The sequence below is a fragment of the Apostichopus japonicus genome, chromosome 21, assembly GCF_037975245.1.
Source record: "Apostichopus japonicus isolate 1M-3 chromosome 21, ASM3797524v1, whole genome shotgun sequence".
NCBI lineage: Eukaryota > Metazoa > Echinodermata > Holothuroidea > Aspidochirotida > Stichopodidae > Apostichopus > Apostichopus japonicus.
In genome coordinates this window covers 14,555,251-14,567,872 of record NC_092581.1, presented here as the reverse complement: position 1 = coordinate 14,567,872, position 12,622 = coordinate 14,555,251, and the positions used below count along the sequence as shown (strand labels likewise).

Sequence of the window (12,622 nt, the reverse complement as noted above, 5' to 3'; positions counted from 1 at the left end):
ACTTTGGTACACAATGGCTAACCGGACACTATCTACATAGGGGCCAAATTCACTAATTAATTAACCTTCACTATAGGCTACACCATGTTGCCACACTGTTCGTTTTAACCAATCTAGGGCATACATTCCATTTGAGCTAATAAATAAAGTACACGTGAGAGCTGACAGATATTGCTACAAACGCAGAAACGTCAGGGTCAACCCTGCCTATACAGAGAGCTATATTTGTACTTCCTGTTTGTACTGTTACAAATTTGGCATCAATAGACAAGCTATCATAGCATTTCAAGTTCAGAACAGATAAGCCGTGACAGAAACAGTATTCACTGTGACTAAGAAAAGCTTCCCCGCAGCAACAAGATTTACTCGAAGTGCTATATCAACTCACGCGTCAAGGGGATATTTCATTCATGTAAGGGTTTTAATTTATTTTTCTTAAAATGGTTACTTATAATTAAATGTCTTACAGTCCTGCTTTGCAGTAATGGATTCTTTCAGAGTCCTGTTTATAGATTAGAATCTTGTTTAAAATCGCCGCTATTTAAAACGTAAATTCGTACATGTTCAGTGATTCAAATGGCGCCGTTAGGGACTCGAAAACAACCAGGCATTTGGCACCTCGACTATTGGGAAAGTGTGCGCCTTCGATATTTCAACCTGGGGGTAATCTCCGATTCCTCGGACCCAGCGGCGCACCAGTAACGAGTCGGTTAACCCATATATGTCACTCATCCGCCCCTGGTAGCCTATATATGGCATAATAAGCTCTTTTTATTCATATCTCGCTATCATATCTACAATATACGCCTATTAGAGTCGTAGAGAAGGGGGTTATTCGTGTTGAGATCCTCTTTCAAATAAATATAGTCATATCAGGATAACTCCAGCCAAAGCCATATATAGAGTAGTAGTACCATACTGAAATAAATATTGAGAGTTAGGCTATACGGTAACTGAAAACATTAAATAATATCCAGTCCATCAAACTCGAACCAGGAACGATAAGATAAGACATCCAAGTTAAACTAGGTTTTCATTTGAAAACGAACAAACCATTCATAAAAGTTAAACGATTAAGCGTTGTTTATATTATATATAGGAAATATTTTGTAATAGTATTTCACAGTGGGATTTTTGGTTAAAGGTCGCACAAGTGTAGATGTAAACATCAAGCCTAGTCGTTACAGAATGAAACAAGATTGATTATATACTAGGGTGGCTTAAGAACGGTAAGTTTTCAGTAAATGTGACAGAATTTCTATTTAAGTATGGACTTGTTCTGAAAGTTACAAAGTAGCTCAACTATTCCGTAATGGCCACGTATAATAACTGACATTAAATTCGATAGGTCTAGTGATTTTTTTGTTGTTGTTGTTGGGTTTTCCTTTGTCTTTGGGGAAGGAGGGAGGGAGGGGGGAGGGGGGAGGTGGGATGTTTCAATGTTTTCTTTTAACTCTTAAATTATAATGTTCTTCTTCATTTCAACCGGTTGTTTAATATAAACGCCGTATAGTGTTCATCCTATATGCCACCTTATATATGTCTCCATGGAAACACTTTGATGTGAGATTGTAACAAGTTACCAGGAGCAACTGCATGGTGACCATGCACTGCAGGTTCTCTTGTTACAATACTGTAAACATTTTTCCCCTTTTTTTTAACCTAGTTAACAAGAATCTATTAAATTACTACCAGACATCTACTTTGCAGAATTCGCGAAGTATAAAAAGACACAAATTCTCATGAATGCAGAGATGATTTGCATAAATGGTTCTTCCTGGTAATTCGCTGCGCGAACGCTGTTTTTATTTATCTTTACCAAAAATGCAACTTTGGCCCTCCGGAATACAGTGTCGGTGTATTAATAGAACGAGTTACACAACATCTAACAGTTTGAAACTATTTTCAGATCGTATACATCTTAGAACGACTGATATACATAGGCTATATTCTTGTAGTGAAAAGTGTTTCTATGTTCATTTGCAGACTAGGTAAAGAAGCAACGTCAAGATGCCTATTGAGAGATTTCTAGGAAAGGTGATTTTAATGACTGGGGCAACGCAAGGGTAAGTAGATTTTTTTTTATCTCCATGCGTTCCTTCCATTTAGGTGCCAAAGTTGAATATAAGATATTAGTTTATCAAGATGCTAAACCTTACTATGAGAGTTGATTTTTGAATCATAAGGTAGTCCGAGATCAACACATAAGCCTATTGACGTTGGAACACTTTCATCAGAGTTGTCAACAAGTCCCTAGCTGCAAGTCTCAAGTCAAGTCTCAAGTCTTTACCAGCAAGTCTCAAGTCAAGTCTCAAGTCACCTTGAAAATTTTGAGCGAGTCTCAAGTCAAGTCTCAAGTCTTTGGAGGTCGAGTCTCGAGTCAAGTCTCAAGTCCCTATGAGCAAGTCCCAAGTCAAGTCTCAAGTCTTTGAAGTTTGAATACAATGATGCAGGCTACGAATAATGTAACAGTGTTCCAGGAATTATGTGGTATAAATTAAACAGCCGAATAGCAAAACCGGGGCACACGCCACGGAACAAATTACCTCAAAATTTGCTAGCCACTGTTTTATTGAAAAAGGCCAACTTTCAGCCAAACAGCAGCCCTGGATGGAATATTCAACCAAGCCAATGGTAGTTATGGTAACGCATGTAGTCGTCGTTGGGCGCTCGTAATTCGAGCGTACACGCAGGGCCGTCTTAACGCATGGGCCCACTGGGCCCTGGCCCAGGGCCCCGCGTTGTCAGGGGCCCCGCAATCACAGTAACCCCGTGTCTTAATCTGGGAGGAAAACTTATTGAATAGGCCATTATGCCTGATTGAATTCGATACTTGACAACTTGTGACGAGAGTTGGTGAAACACTTGAGAGTTTGACATTAAATATTCAAATCTGAGTTGGCAACCCTGGAATATACAATGCCCCGAAGGCTTACACAGAGAAACTGTTACTCCGTAACTATAAGAAAGAGGAAATTGCCTCAGCCACGAAAGGCATAAAATTTGAAAACCGTGGGCAATACCTCACTAACAAACCTAAACAAAAGTAACCACCACTTGTGTTCAAGCTCACCTTTACACCCCATATCAAAACCACGCATTTGAAAAAAAAAACACTTTAGAAACATTGGCACTTAATCTCGCAACACGCAACAATTATCCAAACTGTTTCCAAAAGAACCGATTCTAGCCTACAATAGGGCCCAAAATCTCAAAGATTAACTTGTTAACTCAAGGTTTCGTACTAACGAAGAATCAGCTGACTCTCAAGGTTCACACGAAGCTCTTTTAGATGCTCTTATAGCTGCACCATGAGTCCATAAAAACTTGTGCACAGAAAATAGATGCATTTTGAGAATGAGACGCCCAGGCCGAATATAAAATATTCAAAGGCTACTACTGATGAAGCTCCTCCTATGAAGTTTGAAAGCAGAAACCGGTCTAGTTGGTCATAAGAACCTACGCTAGTCTCTCCTACTATTAACAGTACACTCAATTCACCTAATAGGTGCAAATATGTTTCACCATGAGGAGCATGCTATAAGTTCATGTTCCTCGGGCCCTCCCTTAAAAATACTTCACGTTCTTGGCGACTACGTTGCGTTAGATAGTGTAAAACCGCCTACACCTCCCTCTCAGTTGAAAGACTCAACACAAGGGTGTGACAAATGGTAAGTCCAGTATTGTTAGGGAAGGGATGGAGGGCAACTGGAAGATTTCTCTTCTATAATGTATTTCATTTTTTAGATATATCACGTATGCTATTCAGCTAAAGTTTTATGCTTTATGCGCGACATAGGGAGGGGTGGTAAATGCAGGCATGTCTATGCTTGAGCGATTGTCAAGGATGTCAATTTTTCACGCAACTTTTTTCGAACTCACTTGATTGATGGGTCCCGCTCCATTGCCGGGCCCAGGGCCCGGTGATCACTTAAGACGGCCCTGCGTACACGAAACCATAATTATTTATTATCGATATCAACTTATGAAGTTATTTAATGATTAGAAAATTGTGAAATACAAACAAGTCTCTAGTAGAAAAACCGAGTCTTTTGAAGGCAAGTCTCAAGTCAAGTCCCAAGTCTTTGCTAACTTTTTGGGCAAGTCTCAAGTCAAGTCCCAAGTCTCTGACAGCCGAGTCTCGAGTCGAGTCTCAAGTCCTAAAATTTGCGACTCGAGTCGGACTCGAGTCCGAGTCCCTGACTCGAGTCCCCAACTCTGACTTTCATATCAGAGGGACCCTATCCTAGCCTATACTTTGAACACTGGATCGATTTAAAGTCATTTTTTTGCACATTAATTTACCAATTTACACATATAACTAGTCACCTGTGAATTACATATACCCAGGACTCTTATATAACTCAGCTACCTAGCCCTTGATTTTTTGGCCATCCCAATATAGCCATTTCAGTTTCGGAGCGCCAGTCAGAAACCAAAGTACTTTGTATATACCGTGTAACCAGAGCTCACGCCCCAGTAGTATTCGGTAATCGTTCATTTCACCTGGCCAGTTGTACATCCACAGAGAGAGAGAGGTCACGGGTTCAAATCCCGTTCTAGCCTTAGATTTATTAAATCTTTTCCATTGATTATAATTTCTCAGTCAGTTCTCCGTTGTTACTTTAAAAAAAAAGAAAACACTTCAATAGACGTTTGCGCGAGCCTGGCAAGAAATGGAATATGGAAGTAAAAAGTCAAGTTAAGCCTCACCAAATCAAAATATCTGATAAACGATACTTGAAGGTCTCAGACAGGATCACGCGCAGTTGATTATATAAATCAGGTCATGAATAATTATGCATTTTTATGAATAATTATAATGAATAATTATGAATAATTACGAGGTTTTCTATATCCAGTATTGGGTTGGAAGCCGCAAGGCGGGTTGGACTGGAAGGAGGGAAACTTGTCATCAGTAGCAGACAAGAGACAAACGTTAAACAGGCCGTGACTGAGTTACGAAATGAAGGTATCGACGTTCACGGAATGACTTGTCACCAGGGGGAGAGAGAAGACAGACGGAAACTTTTAGATTTTGTAAGTTATACAAGCAAACGATCATAGATCAGGGGTTCCCTAACTGGGGTTCATGAAACCCCCAGGGGGGTGCGTGAGTCCAGCCCTGGGGGGTTCGTGAGACGTTTCTGAAAGTCAAAACTAGAGTATACGTTTTGTTGAACTAAAATCTGATATATCATATAATTTAGTAATGTACAAAAGTCGTACCTATCGACAAACTCTTTTCGCGTTCCATACGCATAGGTTGCCATATATATTAGTACCGTAATAGTGATAAATAACTGAACTATGAAACAGACACAGGCCGCATGACTTTGGTATACGCATGACAGTACGTCGTGAAGATAAAGGCCTGATCTGATCTTGAAGTTTTTAAATAAATATTTGTTCATCTCTTGTTTTTCTTCATTACAATATTACACTATGAACTTGATCTTTTACGAAGCACTGTTATGCGTATTATAGTATAAAAAATGACTCAAATCGTGTCTCGAAAAGTCGGGGGTTCACGGACAACTCTGACATTCACAGGGGGTTCTTGGGGAATAAAGTTAGGGAAACACTGATATAGATGGCTGGATGATTGGGAGGGTTTCTACCGGTACGGGTGGAAGGGTGAGAGGGTTGGAATAAACCATCTGACGTGTTAGTTTTACGACTATATATGGGTCTTTTAGAGTCTATTAAGCATAATTACTTTGCAAAAATGTAACAAACATGGTTCGGTCCGAATGTGTGTGTGTGGGGGGGGGGGGGTCGGCGGAGGGAGGGTGGGGTTGCATTTAAAGATATTTGGTCATTTTAACGAATCAGTAATGCAAGGCATTACCAATGGAGATCATTAGACATGAACATAAATAATTTCAATAGGCTCGTCCGCACACGGGGTGGGAATGTTTGGAGGGGGGGGGGGGCTGGAAGATCTGGAACCCAAGAAAAGATCTTAGCCAATCAAGTTGTTTTCTATTAGACTCAAGAAGGTTTAACTGAATGGCAAAGCGAAAAACCAAAAAAATAATAATAATTTTTAGGATAAATACCTATATAAATTTTTCCTCTTGTTTTACAGACAGTTCGTAAATATGGTGGAATTGATGCTGTATTTATGAGCGCTGGCGTGAGCCCACACCATGGAAACATCCTCACGGTACTGAGAACGAGACCAGTTTTTTCTTTCTAAATCCTTCTTGTGTGATATGTAATTATGATGATGACGATGACGATGATGATGATGACGATGACGACGACGATGACGACGACAATGATGCAGTTTTACATTACAACAGTACTGTTGAAATAAGACTGGCAGCAAAAGCTTCAAGTGCAAACTTTGCCCACTTAACAGTATTTTAACATTTGTGAGAATTTCTTCGCAGCATGTACAATATTCAACCATATATTTGTACTGATAACGATAGTATTATACAGGTTTTAGTGAAAGTCACAACATGTATATATAATGATATATTAACAGGCGCGTATCCAGGATTTTCCAACCCGGGGGGAGCGAATTACTATCTAAGCGGAGCACCACCATCGGTTGGCGCGGAGCGTACAAGAAAATTTTTGGTTTTGATACCCCCCAGATCACCGGAAATGGCACTTCTCGGGCTTGAAAATGACCAACCAGATGTACACTTTTGCCTGAGAACAAAGTATTTCCCAAAAGTTTTTTTTCCATCCATAACCTTTTTGAAGATTGTCACCAGTCACAGATCATGTTCGACCTCATTGCATGTCCTATGGATGATTGCTTTTGTAGGTGATTCTACGTCACGGCCCACAATATCCGAAAGCCCCACTTTTCAAGGTTTTAAGCCCATTATTTGTTGAGAATTTGAAAATTCACATTTCTCGTGAATAAAATCACTTCAAAACATACCCATAATGTTGCACAAAATTCAATCTATGGATAACCAATATAGAAAAACCTCCTTGAACCCCTAACAGACAGGTCAAAATTGCACGAGTAGAGGAAAGTATGATGAATAATGTTGGTGAGGAAATTTTGGAAAATTCAGACACAGTTAATTTATTGGTGTAGAAATATTAAAACCTCTTATAATGGCTATTGTAAAACTTCGTTGAAGGAACAGAAAAATAGCAGATATTTCCGATATGAGGTATATCGAAACCGAACACTACACACATAGGCGTAGGTCCCGTAGGAGGCGGGGGCTGCAGCCCCCCCCCCCCCCCCCCGCAACCCAATTTTTTCCAATTTTTTTCGGACACCTACTGAAAGAAAAATAAATAGCAATGAATAGCTTAAAAATGATCTCCGTGGTAATTAAAATAAAGTTGTAAGCTTGGCCGACATTACTACTGTAAAAGAGAGTTTTGACATAAATGGATCTGTATGCTTTTTCTCCATCTACATAAGATATTTCGTTGTTTACATTAGCATTTGGCGGTATACTGTGCAACTTTGACGGACCGTGCGGTACACGATGCCATGCAATATAATGACCGATGTTTGCTTATATGATATTGGCATCGATATGTTGAACGCGCGAAAAATTTTGGCTTTTTTTTTCGGGCAAGTCATTACAGCCCCCAAATCCAATTGGGCTCCTACGCCTTTGACTACACACATAGACAGTTTTTGAGGCTGTTCATCGTGGAAAATGCATTTCAATGCTCACTGATATGATGTTATATCTGCTCTTTGCTTTACAAATTCGAACAGGCGTGTAGCGAGTAATTGCCTGTAGGCAAACTATCTAAGCGAAGCGCCACCATGCGTTGGCGCGAAGCCTACAAGAAAAATTTTGGCCGAAAATGCTCCCAGATTGCTGGAAATGACACTTCCCAGGCCTTGTAAGTTGCATCTAAGCATTGTCTATTTTGAAATTACTAGCGATGTCATAAAGAAAATTTGCTCGGGGGGGGGGGGGGCGGTCGCCCCCTTCCCGAAATGTTCCCCGACGACTCGGTCGAGTTCAAGACCAGCCACAGTTGGTTCCATATAGCACAATTCTACAATTGTTTAAGGCGTCCATACACACACACGCGTTATGATAGACCATATATAGTATTTATATAGATACATTAGTGAGAGAGGAAAAATGGAAACGTCAAAAATGGAGTTGTCGATGTAAGGGGTAGGGTGAGGCGCACACCCCTTCCGTAATCCTTGATCTGTCACTGGCTACCTGTGTATATAATAGGGATCAGCGCTTTAACTATGACTGTTCCTCTTTCTCTTCCCGAGGTCTTGGCTATCTTCTACTCCCTCCTTTCTCCTTTTTCCCTCTTTTTTTCTTTTTCTTTTCCCTTCCTTCCTCTCCTCCTTTTCTTTTTTTCCCCTCCTTTTCCCTTTTTTCTTCTCTTTTTTTCTCTCCTAAATATAAAATATAATGATCTTTTATTTCTTTATAGTCATTCATTATCAATTTGATTTCTTTTCTCTTTTTTCATTTTTCATTTTTTGTCTTTCTCTTTCGTAATTTCTTAGGTGACGGAGGATTTGTTTGACAAGGTAAGAATCGCGATTGGTAAAATAGGACTAGGTATATATCCTTTACATACCAAGTAAAAAAATTGCCTTTGTTACATGTATCGATGTGACCGTAGTGAACACATTTTGCGGGCTTGTCATATGTTTCCATATTGAGTTGAGTTAAATATTTTCTCTCCTACACTATACAACATACATAACCTATATATATATATGCATATTACAAAGATTAACCAACTTTAAATGTCGTTCATTCCTCCATAGACTTTTGATGTCAACGTTAAGGAAAATTTCCTTTTTATACAAGAGTTGGTACCCTTTTTAGAAAAACGCGGGTAGGTTGTTAGACAATTAATATATATATTAATTAATAAATTAATCATGCAAACACATAATTTTCCAGTCATGTTGCGGAATGGTTTTCTGACATTTTTCGCAGAACCGATCAATGGTAATTGTACTGTGTGTAAACTGCAAATTTTATGTCTACAAATAATGTCCTAATGGTATACGTTCCCAAATTCCGCTATAACGTCCTTTTTTAATAGGTGTAGCACAATTCATCGGGTTGAAAAGTAGAGTGCCACACGGTTTGCTTGTCACGAGGTTTTTGTCGTTAATATTATTAGGGTAAAAGAACACGGTATGAACAAGTACACCATATATATTAACTTAAGTTATCAGGTGTCATTAGATACCGATCAACCGTCATCAGATGTGACGTCAGATAAAGAATATAATTAAAATTGTACCTTATAATTATTCTTTGCAATTTACAACATAGAAATGTTATTAATCTTCAAAAGAAGCATGCAGTTTTGTCTGTTATGGACTATTTTGTTTAAGATGTAGTAACATTAAATTAATTGGCATTTGTGTTGAAGTGAGATATTTGTTCTTTTTAAATTTATTCTCAAAGTAGGGGCAGCATAGTAACCAATTCAACTGCAATCGCATGCGATTATGGCATCGGTACCCTAGGCAAAGTAAGTATAACATGAATCAGAGGAAAGGTAATCGTATTTTGGATGTTTTGCTTCGTCACTTGGAAAGCATGTCTTCCAAAGAGTACAATCAATGAATTATATTATGTATGTATGTATATATTTTAGATCCTCATGCAAGTAGGAACTCGCGAAGAAGCCATCATTGGCTTATCAAAGCCGCAAGCTGACCGAAGTCAGTCTCTTAGATTCATATTTAACGTCCATGATTATGAATTGTCAACAACTCTGTAACTAGACGACATACATTAATTTTGGAGTGACTCGAACGCGGGACCTTATGATTGAAAGGCACCGGCGTTAACCATTGAGCTAACACTCCTTCTATTTTAATTTTTTTAAATGTTATTATAAATTATATTGCAAGGTTCGAAGGTGGAATAGGGATGGTGTGTTACCTCCGGTGAACCACTTAACCACAATCGTTACGAACACCATATGCTAGTTAGTATATCAATATATAAAATATATAGGAAACGGTTGTGTGAGAGGAGCAGGCAATCATCCGAATTTAGGTTGAGATGCAAATGTACGATAAGTGAACCCTGATGCGAAATGCACGCACTTAAAATTACTTATAAACGTTTCATCTCCAGTGGTTTATAACAATCCGTTCCGCCACACCCCCCCCCCCTCACCTACCTATGTAAATCCGTTCTCCTCCCTAAGTCCATCGGCCACCCCCCCCCCCTTTAGATCAATCCGTTCTCCCCCAATATAAATCCGTTTCCCCCATCTATGTAAATCCATCCCCCCGCCCCACTCCATGCGTAGTAAGCCATTTTCATCTTTCATACATGTATTATCATATATTGCTTTGTATTGCTATATATTTGTTGTATATTATGTTAGTTTGAATTATTTCTTTTAATACGTTTATGTCCTCCCACGAGCTTTTATATGAGTTGCTTTTCTTTCTTCCCCATTTTCTTTTGTTTTTTTGTAGAACCTCCAACTTTATGCAGTATCTAAGTTCACCCAAGCGGCTATGGTATACCACGTATCTCGGGATAGCTTTGCCAAAAATGTGAGAATCAACTGCGTGTTGCCAGGGTTGATTGACACCAATTTCCTAAAAGGAGTAAGATTTTTAAAAATGCAAACATTTTAATGGAATCACCTAATTCTCCCCATGTACGGTTAACAAGATACGGTTAACAAGATAAATAATTAAAATGTGTTTGAACCTATATAGTGAAGTGAACGCCTAAGAATTGGAACACGCGGGTATAGACATATGGAGACGTTTGGAGGGCATTGGGTGAAGGGTGAGTGGGAGGGGGGTTAGGAGAGTATGCAGTACTGGTTGAGCAGCAATCTGTGCGATTGAAATCGAACATCTACGTACCATGCACAGATTGTGCAGCTGTACAGCTTTAACGTACAAGTTTGCAGTCTTCTGAAATGAATGGGATTATTATTTCAGTAGAAAAATGAATCCCGACATGATTATAATCAGAACTAACAATAAGTCATTCCTTAGTTAAACTAGTTTAGGGCGGTGTTAAAAGAAATTACTTGATGTACACTATCAGGCGTAATCAATCGCTTATATAACCCATTACAGAAAAGTTACGAGCCCCATGACTTTAATAATATATTTATTTTGGCAATTTTACCATGGTGGTGGGTGCCTATAACTTTATTTGTTATCTCGTACAGGGTGTGTCGGACGCAGCGTACCAAGGTCATCTAAAGAAGATGAGTATAGACCCAAAAGCTTCAAGGTAAATTACTTAACTGCGATTATTGGATCAGTCTTTGGTCGGTTATTCATCCCGGAGTATAGCTTGAACGGGTTTGATGTTAATATGTATACTCTTTGTATATCAAAGCTAACCTAATACTATATAGAGACTGGGGTGATTTTCCTAAATAAGTAATGAAAATTCATCAAACATATTCCTTTTTCTTTCCATTTCTTCATGAAACGCTGATATTATTTGCAGGTCACAAGCAGGTCACAATTTTGTTACATATTTTTGTTTACAGACTTGGAAAACCATCCGAGGTTGGTAGTTTAGTGGCCTTTCTTTTATCCGAGGACTCGACGTTTATTAATGGCGAGAGTATTACTTGTGCTGGAGGTGTGGGATCCAGTCGTTACTGTTAAGTTTATCAAAGATGGCGTCTACATGCATGGCTCGGCCAGTGGGCACCGAAATATGACTTCATTTCCTTTTTACTGCCAAATTAAAACGTTCTTTCAATCAATTTTGCTTTTAACTTGTACGAATATGGTTATTGAAACCAGTCAGTATGGAGAATAACACGAGGTTTGATTATTACAATTAATATGCATCTTAACATAACGTACCGTCTATTTGTGACAGAGGGCACAACCAACTTTTTTGTTGGTACTGGTGGGGTGGGTTGGTGGGCTAAGATGTTAATTCGTCCCGCGGAGGGATGACAGCCCTATACTCTTTCAAACATTGTGGTAATATGGAGGGGCCCTTAGATCTAAAATGGTGCGATTTGGGGAACTTTTCAAATAATCTTGCAGCAGTTTCGATTGTTTAGATTGTACGGCTATTACATGTTATATATTTATGTCCTATACACTAAGGAATATTCATTCTTCCTGTACATATTCTGCATGCCAGACTTTTTTATTCTGGGGGATTAATTGGCCAGTTCTTATAAACAAATGAAAACATAGCCTTTATCATTTTGTTATTAAAATTGTGGTAAGGAGAAAGAATAAAAATGATCCATTTTCTCGGAAGGTTTTGAAGCATATTTCTGTTTTGTCTCCTCAAATCCAGATCACATGTCCCACTCTCCCTCGAGGTTTGTGCCCCCCCCCCTCCCCCTCCCCCAGGCCCGTTGCCAGCGCTACAGATTTTGAGGGGTTCATATTATATTGGCTGTCGTTAGGAAGGGCCTAAGGGAGAATATTTTCTTTGGGTAAGCGGGCTTAGATGCAAAATGATGCTATCGTTAGCATTCTTTCAATACACATTTGTGTACTACAGATTGTTATTTTTGAACGCGTTGCCCACTTGGAACCAAGTCCGATTTTTGTTAAGGGGTATAGCTACGAACCTTGCATCAACCCACCCACGCCACCCCAATATTGCACCCTATTTGGTCTCGCATGGATGCATTAATTGTCTCATCAAGTATTAAGTTC

General features: G+C 39.1%; 1 protein-coding gene across 1 annotated transcript; it reads left to right on the top strand.

The window, feature by feature from the left end:
• Positions 1-270: 270 nt before the first annotated feature.
• LOC139962889 (dehydrogenase/reductase SDR family member 4-like) lies at positions 271-12,313 on the top strand. The gene is made up of 10 exons (XM_071963276.1): positions 271-412; positions 1,987-2,066; positions 4,863-5,040; positions 6,092-6,169; positions 8,480-8,503; positions 8,747-8,817; positions 9,402-9,468; positions 10,433-10,567; positions 11,149-11,213; positions 11,479-12,313. The coding sequence occupies exons 2-10, from the start codon at positions 2,011-2,013 to the stop codon at positions 11,597-11,599; spliced, it is 795 nt and encodes a 264-aa protein (XP_071819377.1). The 5' UTR covers positions 271-412; positions 1,987-2,010; the 3' UTR covers positions 11,600-12,313.
• Positions 12,314-12,622: the final 309 nt, after the last annotated feature.

Coding starts and splice junctions, on each gene's coding strand:
- LOC139962889 (XM_071963276.1), top strand. CDS start 2,011: ATGCCTATTGAGAGATTTCTAGGAAAGGTGATTTTAATGACTGGGGCA. Junction 2,067..4,862: donor ATGACTGGGGCAACGCAAGG/GTAAGTAGATTT, acceptor TTCTATATCCAG/TATTGGGTTGGAAGCCGCAA. Junction 8,504..8,746: donor CGGAGGATTTGTTTGACAAG/GTAAGAATCGCG, acceptor ATTCCTCCATAG/ACTTTTGATGTCAACGTTAA.